General features: G+C 43.4%; 1 protein-coding gene across 1 annotated transcript; it reads right to left on the bottom strand.

Annotated features, from left to right (window-relative positions):
- Positions 1-19,923: 19,923 nt before the first annotated feature.
- LOC306920791 (uncharacterized protein) lies at positions 19,924-23,208 on the bottom strand (the record flags this gene model as incomplete). Its single annotated transcript, XM_079497685.1, has 6 exons — positions 19,924-20,253; positions 20,702-20,720; positions 21,347-21,419; positions 21,896-22,291; positions 22,542-22,841; positions 23,184-23,208. 6 exons carry the CDS (start codon positions 23,206-23,208, stop codon positions 19,924-19,926), a joined length of 1,143 nt encoding a protein of 380 aa, XP_079353811.1.
- Positions 23,209-23,739: the final 531 nt, after the last annotated feature.

The following is a 23,739-nucleotide window of genomic DNA, read 5'->3' as shown; positions in this document are numbered from 1 at the left end:
GGGGAGTCGCTGGATCCTGCAGTGGCGTGACTAAATAGTCAGCCATTGCATAGCCTTTGTCACCTAGAACACAAGTCCCACCGAAAATGTAGTAAATGTAATACATTAAAATACATGTATTCGATATTTAACACAGCCTATACTCACCCACGAGGTAGCTCCTGCCGCCCAATGCACCAGCCTCTAGTTGGATTCCTACATTCCCGTTGCGGAAAATGAAGGAGTCATGAGAACCCCCTGGCCACCGGGCTACCACGTTGAGGAGGGATAGGTTGGCATCACAGATCACCTGCACATTGATGGAATGGTAGTTTTTGCGATTGATGTATGAATAATCATTATCCGATGGTGGTTTAATACGCACATGAGTACAATCAATCGCGCCAACCACATTCGGAAGACCAGCAATCTCATAAAATTATCTCTTAATCACGGTTTGCTGGTCGTCAACGAATGGGAACCGAATGTACTCCTCAGTGAGGGACTTAATAGCCTCCAACACTGAGGGCATCATTCGGCTGATGGAGGGCTGTGAGATGCCAGTCCTATCCCCGATCTCACGTTGGAAAGTCCCGGTGGCCAGACACCCCAACGTGGACAGCACCTGTACAGAGACAGGTATGGCGCGTGATCGTCTGGTGGTGCTCCTCAACAGGGGATCAAGCCTGTTGCATAGCTCAATAAGTACATGTCTTGGGAGACGAAATCAGCCAGCCGTCATCAGCCAGCCGTCATCCTCTGCCAGGAGGTCAGCCCGGTCTCTGAAGACCCGTTGGGCCCTGAGGCGCTCACGGGGCTCATCATCCTCATCTTCAATGCATTCTTCTGCTGCTGCTGCTGCTGCATTGACGTCCTCTAAAAGAGCCAGGTATGCCATTGTTGAGATCAGATGACTGGCAAGGCTCATTTAAATAGGTGCGTGAATCTACATTCATGTTTGTAATTGGTCGTTTCTAATCGCTTGTGATTATTGTCACCTGGCTGATGCGGGGGTGCATGGCTTTAGGCCTACAACACGCTAGAAATGTCTTTTTTATTTTCTATTATTATTATTATTATTATTATAATCCTGAAGGATACTTGATTCATCTATACTTTCAAACATATTGGAAATGGTCAGACAATGTTGATAATAATAATAATAATGATGATTCTTCTTCTTCTTCTTCTTATTGTAATCCGTGGAAATGAGACACGGAGACAGGAATTCCATTCAACTTTTTTTTTAATAGTTCTTATCCTTATTATTTCTACATTTGTCTATATTTAGATGCCTGTCAGCAGTTCAGACAATGCTGCTGCGGAGCTGTGTACGACAGAAAAACAGCCGAGGACAAAGCGTACGACAGCTCCCGACCTAACGTGGTTTTTGTCCTGGCTCACGTTCAAGTTCAAGGTTTTGCGGAAATGATAAATGCCGGAAATTGCGGGAATTCCGGCGTGCACCCATATTTTGGCGTACGCCGCTTTGATAAATGAGGGCCTCTGTCTGCGTGTGTACGTCTGTAATCCATGTAACTTGAGATTCGAGAACCTCAAAGCTCAAGGAATAGAGACACAGGAACTACAAATTTCACGCCCCCGCAAATGAGACAGCGGCCCCACTTCAGGTCCGTTAGAACGGTGTACTGTAGCTGTAGCAATTTGTTTTTGTGTTCTAATAAAGTGTCCCATATTAGTAAGGGCATTTTATCAGGTATTTGACCAATCTGGGAACTAAATTGTTACCAAGAAATTTCTTCACCAATGTGTTTCTAAAGGGGTCTAATAACATGTACTAAAAGTTTGAAATTCAACTCCCGTGGGAAATTGAGTTATTAGCATAATATGTGACCATACCCATAACATCCTATATAAGGCAAAAAAGTCAAAATGTCATCATTTTTTAAGTAGCATGTGACATATGGAACTAGGGTGATTTCATGATTCTGAATCCATTCCAAGCATTAGTTTTGCACAAAAAACACTCCTTGGGCTAAATTAGGCCATATCCACTTGACCAAATGTGCTGACCTCATCACGTTTGTGTGGCCGTTTTCCTCCCAAGGAGTGTTTTTTGTGCAAAACTAATGCTTGGAATGGATTCAGAATCATGCAAACACCCTAGTTTCATATGTCACATGTTCCTGGTGGCGCTATAACAGGCCGTTCTGAAAATGTTGGGGCAGAGGTTCATCGTTGGCATCCAGGGAGTGTGTGTGCAAAATTTGGCATCGACCGGGTTAACGGTGCCGGAGATTAGCTGTTCACAGACGGACGGACGGACGGACACACGGACGGACACACGGACGGACGGACGGAGTGCAAAACATACTCTCTCCCCATGCCTTCGGCCTGGTGGAGACAACTAAAGGGAGCTACTACAGAGATGTTTCCTCACCCCTGGAATCCATTAGAATGGTGGAAATGGAACAGCCAACAGTGAGTTACATAAATCCTTCATTTCGGCTACTATAAGACATTGCGTTCTCTCACACACTGACTCGGCATATGGCGCCGGGTGGCGCGGCAATCTAGTGCAGTTTTACTTTTTTATTATTTTTTTTCTTTTTTACTCTTTTTGGGGGTTTTCGGGCTTAACATTAGGCTATGCTAATGTTTTGGGCCAGGCCGAGCCTCGGCTGGACCAGTTCGGGCCCAGTCGGGTTTCATTTTCACGCCCAAAACTTTAAATTGAAATGTTCAATGCACACACACGCGCACGCACGCACACACACACACACACACACTAATAATATCATTAATATTATCACTGTGTGTGACGTTGTTACAGTTGTACTGTAAATGTGACAAAACACATTGACTGTTGATGAATGTGATTAATTCACAACTTACTGTAGTAACCCAGCATTTTATGGACTATATGCAGTTCATTTTATTAAAACTTTGCTTGACGATATTATAAATCCAGTCTATGAATTAACAATTCTACTGGCACGTGGAAAAATACTTGATGTGTACCAGATAATAATAACTAGGGATGCACCGAAAATTCGGCCACCGAAAATATTCGGACGAAAAAATATCACCGAATAGTCAAAACTAGAGCCCGACCGATCCTACAGTCCATCCTGCACATATCACTCTCTCGGTCCTGCACCGCTGTGAAGGGGGGGGGGTAGCGCATCTCCAGCCGTAGGTGTGAACGGCTTTGCCGACGTGCGAATGGGGGACAATTTAAAACAAAGGCGCCTTGCTGTAGTTTGCGACTAACAGAAATGTGCATGCACAAGGGCTGCCAAGTAGTATATATTTTGTTGTTTTTCTTTCTCCCCCTCTCTTCGAAGTTAGACTGGACAAATAAGCTCTAAACTGACTGACTGGGCCACAGTGGGCTGACACTCATGGTAACTTGCTCCGTGGGTGGAACGGGTGGATAACCTAGCTCCTTCTAAAGCTATATGGACCAGATCAATAATCATAACCATTATAAAGACCAAAGGAACTGTGGTTGTAACTTGTTGTAACTTGTGGTTGTATTGCCTGTATAACTCCATTCCAAAGTAACGTAACATGCTAATGCTATGCTGCTCCGTAGAAAGGTCTTGCACAACGAAAATAGCAGATCTACAAGCTCACAAGGCGTCCATCAGTGAGGCAGTGTAGACTTGCAACTTTGACAACAGCTGTTGTGAATTTTGGCCAATCAGAACGGCAACAAAAATCACACCTGTGTGAAGTGAGGGGCGCTAATATATTAAAGTCTAACTCATGTTGATTAGGTGATGTAATGGTGATTATGATGTAACATGTCAGACACTATGACATAAAATTGTCAATGAGAATTAAATATTTTTGTAGGACGGAAATCTACACTAATAGCTGAATATAGGACGGGTGCATTTCATTTTGGAAAAAAAATGTGCCAAAACATTTTATTTCAATGTATTCTATTGTTAACTTGAATTAAAAAAAATAGTTTTAGAAGTTTTTAAAATGTATTTTTTATTATTTTAATTGATTACTAAACATCGGTCCAAAACATCGGCATCGTATCGGCATCGGTGGTGTAGGTCTCCATTGTCTGGAATTTGAATGTATGCAATGAATTAATTCAAAGTGCTGAATAAACGTTTTATGGACCCATAAGTGTTTATTATTTAAGTTAGGTTTTGCCATAATCATATCTACTGTTGGGAATTTCGGAATAAATGTACTATTGTACACATGTCTGCCCTTAGTAGACTATATGGTGCTTCATGCCCTGCATGTCCAAGCAGGGATGGCCATTTGGATTTTATGTGTGCAGAAATGCGCTATTTTACCCATTAGAAAAATACAAATACACCAGTTTTTTTTCCCCCATAATAAAATGCGCTATTTACAAACCCATCGGCGAATTACGGTGCCATTGCCAATTGCAGTGTATGGGTGTATGGATGCTGTGTTTTTTAGTTCTGGGTTGTTTTGGGTGGAGGTTTTATCAGATAATAGCTGTTAGTGTTTGTCGGTTATTCATTTCTTAACACTTAGACCGCTATTATTTATTGAAAAATTAGGATCTAATTCACGCCAGCATTTTTTAAATTTGAGCTCTTATTTTGAAAAGCCGCCATTTCCGGTCCACAACCGGTAGTCCTACGTTAGGAGTTTTCACACAGCTGGATGGGCCTTGTTTACAATGTAAATCCAGGCCGGAGCTCCGGAGAGCTCTAGATTGTCAGCTCTGTGCCGTCAAAGAAACGCTGTTTTGACCAAAAATGCCATCTGGGACAAGGAATAGGAGTTACAGGCGATTGAAAGAAATGGATAGAATGGATGCTTATGGCGACGACGATCTAAGATGGGCTATCCAATGCTGTGCTAACAACACAGCTAGCTAACCGGCTAACGTGAGTAGCACTTTGGCTCGAGCAATCGAACGCGCTATAAAAGCTCAATTGCCGAAGGCCGTCGGCAATGGCGTTAAGCGCCAGTATCAAAATTAAGCTTCAATTGACTTTAATCGTCGGCAATGGCGCGGAAGCTGTTAAGGGATAACGGTTATGGGTTGGCCATCTCTATAGTCCAAAGTTATATTCCGAATGAATGCTTTGGTCATGTAAACAATTGAGGAATAGGATTCAGGTTCCATGTAAACAGTTGGGTATATGAATCTCTGTTCGGATTCATTCTGAATAAATGTTGTGCATGTAACTGAGGCCACTGAGACATGGCGCATTTATAGTAGGATGACATGAAGATGAAGAGGGTTCACCTTGCTGTGCTAATATGGCATCATTTTCATATTGCAGACAAACACCGTATAATATGCCCATCAGTTGGCCCTGAACCCGAACTTAACCCCCAGGATTCATGGCATCAATTTTGATGCGTATTGGTTTCTACCTCAGAACGATTGTAAGTAATCATCATCATACCTGTTGTGATCTCTAAATGGAACCTCGGTCTGGCTCTGACCGGCAGGTAGTGTGTGTAGGCTGGGTGGTGTGTGACAATCCAGTTGAAATACCTCTGTTGGTACGGAGACGGGCCCGGGAGAACCAATGATGAGACACAGAGGCAGTATCACACCATAGTTTCACACAGTTTATTAGACAGACAGGTAGTACTTATAGTGCTGGATCATAGAAACGAGACGGTACGATATGAAGATGTGCGACAAAGGAACGTGGCATGATGATGTGCAAGGTTGACCTCACGATGTACAAGGTAGGGCATTAACGACTTGAGATGGGGGGGGGGGGGGGGGGGGAGGTGCGCGCGCTCAACAGGGGCGGGTGGAGGTGCGCGCAATACGGAGCCTGTCAAACAAAGCACTGCGCACACAGTGGCCTCTCCAATATGGCACAGTGTATGTATCATCTATATGGCAAAGCGCTGATTATCAAAACATAAAACTATAATAGTAAATACTAAACAGTGTGTGCGTCGCACACTGGTACACATACCAGAAAAGAGAACACAACAGGAGAGGGGGCATCATTGGCACACAGCGCCAGCAGCAGCAGCGCAGCAGCACAGAGCAGCACAGCGGCCCGAGAAGTACACAATACAAAATATAACATTAACACTAGTGGCAGTCAGCCCGACCTTCAGAACACAATATAGAAGACATAGGTCTATATATTATCATCACAGCAGCCAGCAGCAGTTTGGCACATCATAAGAATACAATCTGCATTACCTTCCACGTGAACCTTCTCCTCCTCCTTCCCCTCCAACTCGATAACGTTCTCATGTTAGTTTGTTACTTATTTTCTGAGCCATGCAAATAAACAACAACCCGCACCGCACTGACCGGAGACGGAGAGGTTCATATGATGTGCCCCGCGCGTAAAGCTAAACCAGAAACAGGAGTCATTGCGTCAGCACGGATGTAGCCTCGGAAAGCCAGACGTTTTATTTCCAGCATGGAGGTGAGGGGGATATCGTTTGGGGATAAAGTTTGCGCGCTTCTATCTGTTACTTCTCTGACGCAGCGCAGTTCAAACTTCAAATTCAGCCAGTCAATAGTGGGACACCGCGCGCTGAGAGCCACATACACAGCTGCAGTTGGTTTTTAATTAAGGGCGCGTTCTGAACTTCTGAATGCAATGCAAACTAATAGACCAATTATTTGTTTACAAACATTGGGACTGGGCGCACGGGTGACTGTTTCATGTAATCAATTCCCAACAGTGTTGCGCACAGAGAACAGCTGATATACAAGCTCACATCGCATCGCAGATGCGACTGTTGTGACTTGTGAGCGTAAAGGTCTGCGTGCGCGACAACATCGCGGGACGAAGCATAAATTATACTTGATGGGCTGCAGGTGCGCGTGCAGCCGTGCACAAATAGGCTCTGCTGCCGTGTTCATGAGCGCACCTCCCGTTCTTATGACAGCGACTGGAGGTTCTGTTTTGAATTGCTATTATTGTTCAAACACAACAGAAACCAAGGATTGACTTCTGTCCGTGACAATAATCAATGCTACAGTTTGAATTCTGTACGCACGCACACAGAGCAAAAAATATGATATGGGATAAAAAGTTTTTTTTTTTTTTTTCTTCAACTTTCGACTCCTCCTAATCTGAATCGACTTGTGTTAATGAAATCGATAAATCGATTTTTTTAGTGAATGCCCTAGTACAAGGCTAGCCTTACTGTCGGCATATATTATTGGTGCCACCTAACAGAATGCCTCACATATCAAGACAGTACAATGCAGACAGAGAAACATCTCGCTATCACGCACAACGCAGGCGGCACTGTAACTCATGAAGTACACTGTATCTCAAGTTCTGTACACAGACTTACTTAGCTGTATTTGGCATGAATCATAACAGTTGCTCTCTTTTGTTCTGAAAGAACAACATCATTGATACAGCGTAGAAAACGTCCGCAACCACTGTCGGAGCCGAAAAAACTAGTTTATCACATGTATAATATTGTTTATGTGATATCAATTTTACTAGGAAAATTGCAACCGAGTCCCCCTTCCAACCAATCCAACCAAAATTTGGGCGAACACCTTAAGGCCAGTGATTGCGTACGTGAAAGATTAGAGAGAGAGAGAGAGAGAGAGAGAGAGAGAGAGAAAAGGAAAGTAAAGATCAAACATCCAATGCTATGAAAATATAATAAAAGTATAAAAGAATTATGAATCATCATCAAATTTCAGATCTATAATACAGAAATCAGTATAATTATGGCTACTATTATTGTTTCATCATCAAATTTCAGCTCTATGTTCTATTCATTGTCAAGTGTGCGTGTATGTGTTAGAATTAGGGTTCCTGGTATCTAGCAGGAATGCTGTGTTTACTGTTTGTCCACAATCTTACGTTAGTCAAGGCCTGTTATATGATTTGACCATCAGCATCATCTTCTGTGATGAAAGTACAACATGTATGATCTTCTACTAGTCTACTAGTTCCACATACACCTCCTGATGTTGCCGTAAACGTAAAACAACTTTAACACGTTAACTTATTGTGCACACTGGCGCCTTTGGTGATGCTCGCATTGATGAATGACATTAGCCTATACCTATTCTCTTCTACTCTGTTGCAGACCATAATTTATGCATGCGTGGTATTATACTGCCCCCCTTTAAAATGGAAGCCCTCTTTGAACGACTGTGAAATGTGTGGGTGTCAGCATATGCAGTTTGGGAAATACAGTCAAATTAATGAATATTGATTGATGAGAAACAATATGTCATAGTACATGCAAGACCGTTGGAGCAAAGAGGGGACCTCATGTCCCATAAAATATGTATTTGGGGGGGATGGGAAACCTGCTGTGAGTTCTCTCCCAAAACACAGATAGCGGACAGTGCAAGGAGCATGTTTTCAAGCAAAAGCAAGGAGTGCCATCCATCCTGTCCAGGAGGAGAGTGCAGGGCAGTCTGCCCGACAACTATCACGTCGCTGTGGACACCGCCGGGGAGATGTGTGCAGGGCGAGGGCCAGCCACGGCAACGGACCACCACTGAGGGGATCAACGGCGGAGTCAGGTGGGCTGGGATGCCTGGATGTCGTCACATCGTTGCCGCAGGCCCTGATGGGCTAGGAGGCGAGCCCCCTGGGAGCAGAGTATCGGCTGATGGTGCTCACGGCACATTAGGACGGCGGAGGAAGAGGAACAACCCAAAGAGAGCCACGTATGTGATGACCATCTACTGGCTGGCATGCAAGTACATTCTCATTCCTGCCCTTTGCCCCTGTGACCACGTCAAACGGTCAACCAGAGACACAATACCTGCAGCTGATTATCCATGGGCTGACAGCCCAGACCCCAAACACGGCTACATGACCAACTCGTGGTGGCGGTATGCACGATACACAGCACACTCAAAAGGACATAACACCTGCTACGTATGATCACACATGCCACAATCTGTCTCCACACCTATGCTCAAGGTCAGAGACCTGGATTCGAACCACACTCTGTGCCTAGTCGGACTGGCTATACCCTGGCGCAGACTTTTCAAACCCTTGTTTTGTCAACAATGGAACTATGATCCTGGAAATGTTACATTGGCAAAAGTGTAACACGGTCTAGTCCCACTGCCCATATTTGCATAGCGTGCTGCCAAATTGTACTGATGTGGTTACAATTGATCCTACCTATGTTATTTCCCAAACTGCATATGCTGACAGACACCCACACATTTCACAGTCGTTCAAAGAGGGCTTCCATTTTAAAGGGGGGCAGTATAATACCATGCATGCATAAATGATGGTCTGCAACAGAGTAGAAGAGAATAGGTATAGGCTAATGTCATTCATCAATGCGAGCATCACCAAAGGCGCAAGTTAACGTGTTAAAGTTGTTTTACGTTTACGGCAACATCAGGAGGTGTATGTGGAACTAGTAGACTAGTAGAAGATCATACATGTTGTACTTTCATCACAGAAGATGATGCTGATGGTCAAATCATATAACAGGCCTTGACTAACGTAAGATTGTAGACAAACCGTAAACACAGCATTCCTGCTAGATACCAGGAACCCTAATTCTAACACATACACGCACACTTGACATAGAGCTGAAATTTGATGATGAAACAATAATAGTAGCCATAATTATACTGATTTCTGTATTATAGATCTGAAATTTGATGATGAAATTCATAACAATACCTACTGTATGACACCGACTGAGTGGCAAAAAAAAACTACTTTCTGGCCTTGACAGCCCAAACATCCAAACAGAAAAGTGCTATCGCATTATATTGCATTAAACCATGTTAAACTGACTTTGCCACTCGATTTGCCACTCACTTTATGCATGTGCATACCCTCTACAGCGGACCCGTTGGGGTCCGCTGTAGAGTGTTTGTGTTCACAGACACAATAAACCCAGGCACCCCAAGAAGCAAGCGCCATATGGTGCGGATTGGCCTGATGAACGACGACAATGTTGTTGTGGAATTGGCCTGAGGTGAGTCAATATATGGTTTAACCCCACGGACATTTTTTCAGTGGATTCTGGTAGTATTGGGCATGCTAAATAAAATGGTAAAAAAATGAAATGGTAAATGGTGCATTTTATATAGCGCCTTTATCCAAGGTGCTTTACAGAGTTTGTGCATTACATTCACCCATACACACACACACACACACACACACACACACACACACACACACACACACACACACATTCACACTCAATTAGGGGTTCAGAGTCTTGCTCAAGGACACTCCGACACCAACTCTGGGGGGGAGCCCACAGGGATCGAACTGGGAAACCTTGCGGTTTCCATCCGGAGATTCCGGACCAAACATGCAGACTACAGCTCCCCTTTTGAATTGAACCCATTTAGACCTGATAACTGATTCTACAAAATGTCTTCTCAATCCTCAGTTTTCTGGAGAAAAAAACCCCACTATTTCACGTCAAGAGACCCTAGAATAATGCGAAGGTTCATATTACACCGTAAGCGAGCTTGGGCCAGAATCCAAAATTCTTCAAGGGATTCGTTATTTGTAAAGGAGCTTGCGGTGGCTATGTGGGGCACAAAGACACTGGGGGAACGGAGCCTTACTGGCAAGGAATGCCCCACCACCAAAACCAGCAGGCAGCCTTTAACCCCAGATAAATTCAACACACTGAAAGGTATGGCATTGTTAGCCGCCTTAAGCATCTGGGGCTTTTTTTCAAGTGTTAATGTAAATAAGAATCATAGAGAAAATATATAATATAACAGAAAAAACAGAGATAATTCAAGTAAATTTGCATGGTATACTATATTTATATGATGAGTATTCAGATTCTCCTGTGACATAGTTTTCACTGATTATCTGTACATTTCTTTTCAGTCTGCTTCAAGGACTGGCTATCAAGCAAACAATTGGAGGAGACAGAGTTGGTGTCCAGATGGGGAAAAGCTGGGCGCATCATAACAGAAAAAATCATGGACATTAACAAAAAAAAAAGGGAACAAAAAAGCCACTTTCAAAAAACGCACGACACACACACACGCACGCACGCACGCGCACACACGCACACACGCACACACCTGTAGGTCATACATGGGCAACTGACGGCCCACAACACTTTTTCTGTTGTTTTTCTTCTTTGTAATTATTTGTTTGGTCCAAAATATTGTGTTTTCATGAGTTGTCACAACACACTGGAAAAGTGTTCTGTCATAGCTGAGTACCCAAAAGCAGACACAGAGACAGGGAAGTTATAGCACACAGTGGTTTGCTTTAATTAATATCTCTGTGTGGGTGCTGTTGTATGAGGCCAGGTGGAGTGGGCCTGCATGGTGGTTTAATCTGAAATGAGACATGATATGATATTAGAGTAATGCATAGTTTGAGTATGAAATGTATAAGGTTTGTTTGTATTTTTCATTGTATTGGCACTTGTTAACATCATTGTTGCAAGATCCTTAAAGTAAAATAAATACTGGTATGTTTTATGATGAAGTAATGTATACATTTGGTAAGCCATACCATTAAACACAAACTAACCTATTGTTGGTATAGCTCCTTGCTGAAGTCTGTGTCCTCAAAGTGGCTGATCTGAAGAAGTGATGAGTGTTGTCTCTGCTGTGATTGAAAGTGAAATTTCTGCCGAACTGTATAGCTGGTGTCATAGGGTGATGGTCGACACCCCCCAGGGGTGGGCTCACCAGCATGATTTCCCTGCTGGTCTTTGCTGGTCTAGCTGGACCAGCTAGACCAGCAAGGCTCATGCTGGTAGACCAGCATGAGCTTAGCTGGTGATGCTGGCCTAGCTGGTGGACCATCATAGGCCAGCTTCACCAGCTTCACCAGCATAGCTCATGCTGGTCACCAGCATACCAGCACCAAAACACAACATATGCTGGTTTTGCTGGTATGCTGGTTATGCTGGTCATACATGCTGGTTTTTCCAGCAGGGATAATTACCCGGTGGATTACCTTAAAATAAAACAAAACACTTGTTCAAAGAACTTCAAACATCAACTTCACAATGAAACAATGGATCAAAAGACTGGTAACGCTTAAATGTGGGCCCACAACCTTTCACACCATAGGCTACACCCTGACGATAAAGAATTAAACACAATTAACCCCCGTTGCAGGCCTGTATCGATGCTCGGGTGCGTTGTGGCCTAAAACGGAATGGCCCCTTCACTCTCCTGAGCCAGGAAAATAAAAAGGTATACCTTGTGTTCGTGTGACGAGTGTTTGTGGGTGATACAGCAGTTCAGAGCTCCTCTCCAGCAGCAACCCGGTCCCGACTTCCAAACGAAGAAAAGAGAAGAATGTCCTCAGAGCATGCAGGCAGGCAGCTCACTGCAGAAACATCTCTCCTCCCGTCCCGACGTTAGCAGAGACTTAACGGCTTTTCTGACGGACTTTAGCCCAAACAGCGTCTCTCAGAGCTAGTGAGACGTGCAGCTAAAAAAGTCACTTGCCCTCGCTGGTTTAGCAAGCGCACTGATAATCACTTCACACGCAGCATATCACGGTATAAAATGTCTTGTAGACATTCAGTCCGAGTCCACCCGTGATTACTGTAGCTTCACTGTAGTTGTCGAGCAGACACACACAGAAACTACAGCTAAATACTATTTTACATCATAAAGTTACAACTTTAGATCACACAGCAAACTGACGCAGCCACTGTGCTCCTCTCTCCTTCTCTCTCTTTCTGATTGGAAATCACACGCACCTGTACACTCACTGACTCCGGTTCTCTGAAACTACCCAATTCCCCACATTTACCAATCACACTAGGCAAGTAATTATTGACACAATAATGTCATCATCATTAATCGTTGTGCTTTTCAGCTTTGACCAAAATACAGACACATGGAAAATAAAAGCACCAGTCATGCTACAAAATAAAACAGTTCCACCAGGTTATTACCCACTATATAAAACATCCACCGGGTTACAGCAGACATACTCTGTTGCAAGCAAAAGGCTACTTTTTATAATGTAAGTGTTGTAATAATAATCAAAATCTAATTATCTCAAATAATTAGAGTGGAGTATATGATATTTGGATCAAATATGTAGTGGAGTAGAGGTAAAAGTGTTGGAAATTGGAAATACCTCAAACTTGTACTTACTTATTGTACATATATTTCCACCACTGGTCTTGATCTTGTTTGTTGTATATGATTGTTGATGTTTTTGTTCTCACCCTGTAGGCTACAGCACTTCGGACCATTTCAATTGTTGTACACGTGCTTCATGAATCACGTTTGATTTGATTTAATTTGATGAATGTGATCTACACAAAGCAGCACTGTATTGATGACGGGGCAGAGAACTCACCACCATGCTTGCTGAGTGAGTGTGCCTGTCTTCATGTCTGGAGCAGAGCCATAGAGGAAGACAGAGTTACGACATTGAGGGGGCAGAAAACTCAGCGCTCGAGCGCTGTTCATGCAGCCTGGATGGAGAGTGACAAGCTGGAGTTGGTAATACATTGTTTACAACGAGGGCGGCGCAAATAAGAGCTATTTTAGGCCATGTGTGCAACATGACAACTGTATTGTACGGTGACAACTAAGGTCTCTGTAATGTTTATGTTGTACTATTACTAAAAAACTATCTAAAATAAAGGGATTCAAGATTATTAATTAAAGCTGGTCTGTTGCCTGAGTCCAGTGCATTCTGCCAACTTCCGGTACAGGACTTTGTCACTGTTCGCTATGCTCTTCACCAATAGAAATCTATGTAGGAGGCCGGGCCGCCATTGGACTGAAGCCCCATGAAGTGAACAGAGTTCTCCTAACTGTCTTACTCAATGGCCCTTTCTGAAACCAGTCCCTTGACTTGAAGTTCCCTTGATTAGGGAGCTGGGTATAAAAAACTGTTTGGAAATGCATTCGCCCTCCTTGTGCAGAAACAGGAAACAGACACCATTTGTTGCCATGGTTAGAATCACGCAATTGTGTTACCTGTTATTTTGTTTGTACAGTTATATTGCATTGCATCGTGTATGTTTGTGACATGTGGATTTCATTAATATGGAAAAAGGAAATACAGCGTGTCATATACATCCATGGTGTTTATAAATCATTGTGTTAAAAGTTGTTTTGTTTGTGTGGTTTCATAACTTTAATTTATAGTTTTTTCACTGTGGGGTAAATAAAGAGCCCTTGTGAACATCAGTTGGAGCGTTGTCTATTCTGCATCAGATGAAGATTGTTTAGGAGGAGTTTATTTATCATTTATTTGTGGTGGTACTTACATTTGTAGGTCGCGGTTTCCATGCGGACAGAGAACAGGGCTGCACAAGGCAATCGAGTCTAGATCGGCACAGACTCGCTCTTGAGGGCTTTATAAGCCACTTCCACTCAAGGCTGTTTGGTTTCGGATGACACTTAATATGGCGCAGCCTCGCGTGAACGCGCATATCGAGGGCAAGTGTATAGAGCGAGTGGCGAGGAGCTGGTTTCAGAAATGTTTTAAAGCATTATGTTATACTTAACAGAAATGATTGAGTCATAGAGTGACTACTGAGAGGTCGTATGATCCGAGGGCATGCCATGGTGTGTTGATGTTTGGCTGTTTATGTATGAGGGACTGTTACACAGCCCTTCCACGGGATGAGGAGAGTGTCGAAATCACATAAGAGAAGACCTTAACCCATTTTTGACCTCTCAGTAGTCACTCTATGACTCAATCATTTCTGTTCATGGTTCACACTAAATATGATGGATCCATGAGGCTGTGTGTGTATGTGTGCGTGCGTGCGTGCGTGCATGCATGCATGCGTGTGCGTGCGGTGAGGGAGGCAGAGAGACAAAGAGAAAGAGAGGGATAGTGAGAGATAGAGAGAGAGAGACAGCTAAAAAAAATGGGAAATTGAGAAACCTATGTTTCTATGTCAGTTGTGTTAAAAAAGTTTCAATATATGTAATTGGCCGCCGACCCCCATCTGAAAATATGTAGTTCCAGGGACCCCCCCCCCCCCCAGAAGCAACGATTTGAGTTTAAAACGTTCACTCTGAAATATATATTCAAAGATGTGTGCCTCATTTTCATGATTTTTCAAAAATAGCAGACCTACAAGCTCGTAGCGCGGCACTCGGTTGCGCGCTATGAGCTTGTAGATCTGCTATTTTTCAATAGCTAAATTATAACATGTTTAAAACACCAAAAGGGGTTCCCACCCTAAATGGGTTAAATGGGGATTGGAAAAAATCAGATTCCATGTGACTTGTATGTGACCTGTCTGCATTTAGACTTATTTAGACATATTATATATATATATATATATATATATAGGCTATATAGGATATAATAATATCCGGCCTATACCTTAGGCAGATGAACGTCCGTTTCCGTATCCGCTCAATACCGGATTTTCTACCTGCAAAGTGAACTGGTACTCCCTGCACATAGACGCAAGTCATGCGAGCCGAAGGGAGAGAAACACTTCTCCTCTCTCCAGTCCGTGTGTATGGTGGTGGTAGTAGATTATTAACAAGGGATCGCATCGCTGACTGACATAAACACACAATTCAGAAGCACTTCATTAAGAAAACACTAATCTGCCCCATTCTGATGTTATATAATGTTTTGATTGTTTTCCTCTTGCGTTAAATAAAGCTGCCACTGTGCCCACAACATGCGTTTGTGGGCACAGTGGCAGCTTTATTTAATATAGTATTTTGATAGCTCCGGACCGTCCCGGCCTACTTTCACCCCTGCTGGAGAGCATATCCCTTACAAATAGGACGCTGGACCAAAATGGCATGTCTCCAGAAAAAGAAAAAAAAAACTGCGATGAAAATTAAGAGGCTATAGATCTATAAAGAACTACACACATCATATTCGATTATTATCATCTTTACTGTGCTATTGCCAACAATTCAACCAACTGCAAACCACTTCACCTGTGGGCAGTGGGCCACAGGTGTATTGCATAATGCAATTTGCAACTTGCATTCAACTACATGTGGCATATTATCAAATCTCAAACTGCGACGCGTTTTGAGCTTGTAGATCTGCTATCTTTGCTATTTTATAATTGGAATCCTAAAATATGTTTAGCTATTTCTGAATTGGAATCCTGAAAATTTACATTTGTATTTAATTTCAAATACATTTACATGTTCCTTCCTACTGTATGTTAACTGTATGAACTTAAATGCAAATACATGGGACATAAAAAAAAGACTAGTCTGTTCACAGTGCATTATGCCATTATACTGCATGTCATGCTGTTTACAAGTTTGTCCACCAGGGGATGCTCATGTAACACACTTCTAGGTTTGCTCATGATCAGTTTTAGCTGTCAGCAGTAGTCTCTCGAGACAGACTGTTGACTGGCAAAGAGGGCGCTGTTTTTCCTTTATTGTTTGACGATGGGTTCTCAGATTGTGTTAGCAGTGACAGTGGTGAGTCTGGTGACCCTGCTGATGTTCTACATAAGAGAACCAGAAAACCACAAGGGGAGTCTTACACACACGTGAACTGTACATGCCCACGCATGCATAGGCTACTAACATACACACAAATTGCCCTGCCTATAGTCCAAAAGACTATAAAATAGTCTTCTGGAGAATGGAGATATATTATATCTCTTTTGGCTAGGGGGACTGAGAACAAAATGCTAGATGTTAGAATGAACACATGTTTTGCAACACATGTTTTGCATATATTTTCCAGTGGCTCAGTGCCTGCAGGAACCCCCCTGAAGATGATGGAGAGGTGAGTATTATGATTATTTCCGATTCTTCATTGTTCTTTGCTCTGGTGTAACGTGTGCGCTATTGTGATGTTTTCACTCTGTATTAATTGTTTTTGTGTTGCTTTGAATGAAAACGTGTTTGACGAGGCTCTTTCATGGCCAAATCCCTCTTGAAAACGGTTAGTGTGTGTATTAATACACGTTGGCACACTTGAAGGTTTTTTTTTTTTTTTTTTTTGCCAATAAAGTATTTTATCTATGTTAAAATGTCAGTTTAGTTACCGTCAGGGCTCCAGCGTGCGACCTATTAGGTCGCATATGCGACTTAATTTATTAAGGGTGATACTTAACATTTAATGAGGTCGCACAGGTGCGACTTGCTGGAATGATGAGTGGAGGGGAAAAAAAACATCCCGCAGTGCTTGCCCGTTCCATTGATTGAAAACATTGGACGTTCGCCTGACGCCCAGTGTTCAAAGAACGATCATTCACAAAAACCCACAAATAAGCCCTTCAGACTTGGATGGTCAGAGCGGCGCGATTACATACAAAGTCAATTCAAAGACGAGAATTGCGCAAACGGGCGCGGCGCGACCTGCCGCGGTACAAACTGGACGAACCGAGGCGAATATATATTCAGGTCTGAACGCAGCTTATCCGACACAAATTAACTAATCTTTCTCAGCTGTACAATTTCACTGGAGCGCGCAGCGCGCATATCTAACTGCATGATGATCAGTCATGATCTACACAGACAGCCGACTCCCGACCCAAACACTGAGTGAAACTTAGTAAACGTGTTGTGTGATTACCACGAAAAATAGCTTCCAAAGCTTATGTTTGCATCGAGGAGGTAGTGTCCATACCATACGTCCATACATGATGATCGGCCAACAAAATACATTAATCTCCCTGATGCCTGATTTATTCTTCGTGTTCCGTGCTGAAAATAGCTGATCTACAAGCTCACAACGCGTCGCGTCCTTGTAGATCAGCTATTTTTATTTTTTGCATGCAGCTTTCACAAGTTGGCCCATAAAGAAAAGGATTAAGAATTTGGTGGCATTTCACATTGCAAAAGATTTTTTCCAAAATGTAAAAATATTATAATAAGGAATTCATTTGGATAATGGTAATGGAGATATTGTACAAATTGTCACTTTATTAATCCAAAAGGTTTGGACTGCATTTAATTTTCAACACAAAACCTTAAACTGACTTTCTGTGTGTGGAATATAAATATTGCCTTTATTGACTGAGTGACTTTGTGGTGGGTTGAAACCATCTACAGTGTTTTGAAGTATAACCAGGTAGGTTGCTGTTTTTTACACAGTGACCATTGTAGGGGGTTTTATGATTCAAACCTTATGGTGGAAACCACTACATAAATAAATGGCGCCCGATGTGGGGGCATGATAAGATCATGTATTAATACCACGCTATACAAAGAAAAAAATGGTGCTACCTAATTTGTGGTGGCGCTACCAAATGAAAAGGTAGGTGGCACCAGTGCTACCTGTGAAAAAGTTAGTCTGGAGCCCTGGTTACCGTAGCAGCTTGTCTCCTGCTGCTGCTGTTGAATGCGTTTGTGTTCATGGTAACCAATGGAAGCTTCCTCTACTACACACAACACATTGTGGAGAGAACATTCTTCATTTTCAGGACTTTTGTCTTTATTTCAAAAGGCACAAAGAAACAAACATTACATTATCTCATCAATTCAACTGTTTAAAACTGTATGAATAGTTAAGTCACAACCGTCGACTTTACAGTAATGAAGGTGCATTCAGTTCCAATGCGCTTTTGAAATCAATGGACTTTGAATGGGTTTCATGCCTTCATAATGGACTATATGTACAGTATACCAACTTCAATGAGGTGTTCATCCAACAATAGAGATAAGTAACACAAAGAAAAGGATACAATACAAAGTAAAGTTGCTTAACTGTGATTTAAAAAAAAATCTTTAAATCTTAATTTTTTTTATCAAAGAACAAAAACATGGTAATATATCAAATACATAAAAATTGTTATCATGAATCATACGTAAGCAAACAACCTAACAGTGGAATATCATAATGAAGCTATGCATATACACTATAGAGTGCTACTGTATGTCTGCATAAAATGCTATCTAAGTTACATAAGTTGAGCCTAAGCAAAGGAACAATAACCTCCTATTTACACTATGGCTTACTGCTCATAACAAACACTGTTCTGTAAAAATTATATAAACAAAACACATATCATGAAATGGAGGGATTACACATTAGCTTGAATGACAATGCAAGATTATTCATATTAATACCCTAATCGCATAAAATATGTAAAAGTAACAATTGTATAGCAACCACTGACTATAGCCCTTCATCAAGTTGACTATTTTAATTCTCCTACACAACTATTTACGTGTTGCTGTTGCCTGCTTGGAATATTAATTCTCGGGGCATGGTCCCATAATCTTCTACAGAGGAACCACAGAGAGCATCCTGACTGGATGAGTCACTGCCTGCATAGGCGGCGGTTGAGCCTGACGTTTGGGACGGCTAATATTTGTAGTATTATACAGCGCCAGCATGGATGACTGACCGTGACATTAAATTAATTGATTCAATCTTCTGTCTGTCCTCGTTTAGCTTTGGTCTGTGTGGACTGGGAGGAATTATTTCTATTTACGACCACAAACACCAGGAAAAGTAGAGTAGGCTACTTGTTCTTCTGTCTGTCTGTTCCTGTCAATCTTTTTTCTCTTTTTTTGCCCCTTTTTCTCCCCAATTTCTATTTACAACCACAAACACCAGGTAAAGTACAGCAGGCTACTTGTTCTTCTGTCTGTCTGTTCCTGTCAATCTTTTTTTTCTTTTTTTGCCCCTTTTTCTCCCCAATTTCTATTTACAACCACAAACACCAGGTAAAGTACAGTACTTGTTCTAATGTCTGTCTGTTCCTGTCAATCATTTTTTCTTTTCATTTTTTTCCCCTTTTTTGGCCCTTTTTCAACCCCAATTTACTCATTATGCCAATGTATTGCCCCCCACACACATTTCTGTACATTGTCACAAGCTCACCTGGAGCTCCTACCGGGAGGATGTAGAGCCTTCATCTGACTCCTCTCACCCAACACTCCCTGCTGACAGGAAGGAATACTCTGTAGGATTATGTGCAGTGACTATATAGACATATATAACCCTCTCCGCCCGGCTTCTCTACCCCAAACATGGGCCAAATGTGTTTGTGTAGATACTCAACAAAGCCAGATGCATTGTGGTGGATTCGAACCCCCAAAGACTCCGCAATGGTGGGCACACATACTTGACTGTGCCACCCGAGCGTCTCAAGTGTCTATGGGGCCTGGACTCCAGTCTCAGCACTGGGTCCAGCTTCAACAACTACTTGTTGATCTATCTCTTCATACTGGTGGTATTCTGTCTCCTCACTGGGTCCAGCAGCTTCAACAACTACCTGTTGATCTATCTCTTCATAATCTGAGTCTTCTGCCTCTTCAATGGGGCCAGATTCAACAACTACTTGTTCATCTATCACTTCATACTCGAGGCCAGATTCAGAATCAGAACCAACAACATTATAATACTCGATATCAATGTTCTCATTTCTGGCATTATAATGAACCGTCGCAGTGTCCCACACTCCTGCATTATGTCTTCTGGTGGCCTGGAGAAACACAGAAACACCCAACGTTAAGTCACTGAATCACATCTGGCTGAGAACCCTCCTATCTCTCTTCTGAAAAACCTGTGTTTCTATGTCAGTGGTGCTCAACCTTTTTCATGTCAAGGACCCCCAGAATTATCTGTATTTGGCCCAAAATATGTTGTTCCAGGGACCCCCCCAACCCCCCCCCCCCCCCCCCCCCGCCGCCAGAAGCAAAGATTTGAGTTAAGAAAATTCACTCTGAAAGAATATATTGTGGTGTCTCCAGTGACAGCCACCATTCACCGGCATACGTTGCCATGGTAACCAGCAGCGCACCAAGCAGACAGAAACCCTACGTCACGAGACGCGCTCTGGGTGTCGTGGTAGACAACGCCTACCTACCGAACCTCCTACTCGGCCAGTCAGGGTTGATGCCGCCGCCTACTCGTCAGGTAACCACACTCACCTGCGAGCCTGAACGAGGACTATATAAACACAGACGGACTCGCGTGTCAGTGCAGGTTGGTTCACCACGTAGAGAGAGCTAGAGACGCAGCGCGCTCGTAGAGCGAGCCTTGGGTGGTAAGTGGCATAGAAATGCAGCGCCTCTCTGTACCACATTCCTATATGCCTGATCCACACCCTCACCACTCTATCCATTCATAGGCTTCATGGAGCAGCAGCAGTAGCAGTCCTGACGCGGAGACGGAGAGCGGAGCAGCCGCGTCTATGGACGAATATATGTAAATGGCCCGGTCGATCAATGCGAGGACAAGGAGCTCGCATCTCCCGGACGCCTTCATTCATCTCAGGTCGTAAGCCCACCTTTAATCTTACGTTCTATGGACGGCCATAGAAGACTGTTAAAGAAGACAGAGTGATTAACAAGTCGAGCCTGGCCAGCTCCCATGGACATTGTGTGAGCGCCTCGATCTGAAAGAAGAGATCGCAGGGGAAGAGACATTGAGAAGCTGTTATTATTATTACTATTTGGCCGAAGATATCGTATAGCGGTGAAGGACCCCCCCCCTCAACCGTATCCGTCTGAAGATCCGGTTGGGCCGGGCTCCGTGTCTAGACGCGCACCAGAGAAAGCCTCTTCTAGACCCACCTGCGGCAGTCAGGCGGCCCGAGGGCGCCCCCTAGGGCTCGGCCGCCGTAGCAACTGTCCAAAAAGTGAAGTGCTAAGAAGAGGATTATTATCGGGTGTTTAACGTTGGTAGACCGCCCTGGGTGGACCCAGGGCCCCAACGTATGTTTCTGTTGGCTGTCAGTGTGTAACTCTGTGCCCTCTCACCCTACAGACCGGACTCCAGAGGAGAACAGAGCTTCACCCCCCTGAACATTGCCTCACACTGTTTATTTCCCCCTGTGAGAAACCCTGAGAAAATAAAATCCGTGACTAGAAAAGTCCAGACCCTGGTTAACCTGAGCCCTGTGTTTGATTTACATCCGAAACCTCACAATATATATATTCAAAGAATTGAGCCACATTTTCAAGATGTATCAAAAATAGCAGACCTGCAAGCTCGTAGCACTCGTGACGCGCTACAAGCTTGTAGGTCTGCTATTTTTCAACAGCTAAAGTATAACATAACGCTTAAAACACCAAAATGGGTTCCCGCCCAGAATGGTTTAAAGGGAATTTCATTCAGGTTACCTGTGACGGTGAGAGAGAGGATGTCGCTCTCAGAGGAGACATTGTGAGAAAACACCTTGGTGTGTTTTATAACAACGTCGACGTGATAAGCACAGCTGTAATTCCCTTGGTGGCCGGGGCCTGCTTCGAAGAACAGGAAGTTGGCAGAGTGATTGACAGCTGGCTGGGTGTGGTTGTGTGTGCTGTTGGCTCCAGTGAAGGTGAGGTGGAAGGAGCCGTCTGGGTACTGTGGCAGGATGGAGCAGCTGATGCTGAAGTTGGAACCTTCCAACACCTGCTGCCCCTGCTGCTGGCCCTCAGAAACCCCGTTTAGAGACACCTGCTGCCCCTGCTGCTGGCCCTCAGAAACCCCGTTTAGAGTGGGGAAGACGCTGATGTTTGGCTTAAACAGAAGATCTGTAACAAGACACGAGTGATTGAATTATAGTACAGCAGATATTTACATACAGTATAGAGTAGCCAATGAGATGGAACCAAGATTAGAGATCCAACATATTGTAAGGCTTTTGTATGGCTTTTGCTGAAATTAGACGATGCAAAAAAAGTTATTTTAAATGAATTCAGAAAAAGAAACATCCTGTTTCTATGCTGTAGATAGGTAGGTTAAGTAAGTAGGCAAGTAGACGGACGTCACTGTTTGTGTTACCTGAACAGATCACCTCCAATGTGACAGTGGAATTCTGAGACAGTGTCATTCCACACTCCCTCAGTGAAGACTCGGTTCCAACACAGTCAGCTGTGATCCACCACACAGGTTGAACCGTTGAAGCAGGACTCCTTTGTGTTGAAACGTCAGAGCCACAATCCATCTGCCTACACACGACAGAGGATGACTTCAGGTTCCAGTCGGACTGACCATCCACGGGTCTCCAGTCTCCCTGGTGTTGCATCTCCAGTACACCGCTACAGTTACTGCTTCCTCCCATCAACCTGACGTCATCAGGCTCTGTACAGAGACAAGACCGTTACAAACCATTTAGAGCAGACATGCCTTGTGAGCCGAAAGTGTTCAGTTCTCCCACTCCATGGGAGAATGGATGGTGGTGTTCTGTTAACAGATGGTGGGGATCTATTCCTAACACTGTCTAACACTAACACATGGTGAACTGTCACTCCCAAGACGGCAAACGGCTGACTTCTTGGAACGGATTTGACCAAACGTCAAACTCAAAACTCGAAGTTTGAGCACGGAATATCTGCAACTTGTATATAACGGGTGTCCCTGGCTGTGGCACACCCTCATGCCATGCTCAGCCAATCACAGTGCATAATGGGAATAATGGCACACCTTCCAGCCAATCGGCCAACCACATCGCCAATGTCGGCCATACATGGTTAATTTTGCTGCAATTCCGTCCTCAAAGTTTGGCGGCATAGATGGTAATTTTCCCTCCTCATACTTTGAGGACATTACTAAAATTAGATTATACCTGAGCAGGTGAGTCCAACAGTCTTGTCAGGTGAGCAGGTGGTGTTTCTAGGTGAGTCTGAGGTTCTACAGCATAACATATTTTCAGATGGGGGTCGGTGGTCAATTACATATAATTTTTGGGGTCCTTGACATGTTGAGCACCACTGATACAGAAACATGAGGTTTTTCAGAAATACCTATTTTTGTTTAATTTCGACGTCAGGCCTAAATGGGTTAATGTATTATTTTTGTTTGAGTATATTGGCTTTACTGCATCATTGCACTGGTTACAATTTGTTCTAGATTCCTAGTGATAATTTAAAATGAGATATTCCTCTAAATCTGGGTAGTAAAAAAGAAAAGAATCAGGCCACAGCCCTCCTGGTCCCTCTGTACGTCCCTGATTACCTGAGCAGGTGAGTCCAACAGTCTT

This window comes from Electrona antarctica, assembly GCF_951216825.1.
Source record: "Electrona antarctica genome assembly, chromosome: 1".
NCBI classification, from domain to species: Eukaryota; Metazoa; Chordata; class Actinopteri; order Myctophiformes; family Myctophidae; genus Electrona; species Electrona antarctica.
The sequence above is the reverse complement of the archived record's forward strand: the minus strand, read 5'-3'. Positions and strand labels throughout refer to the sequence as shown.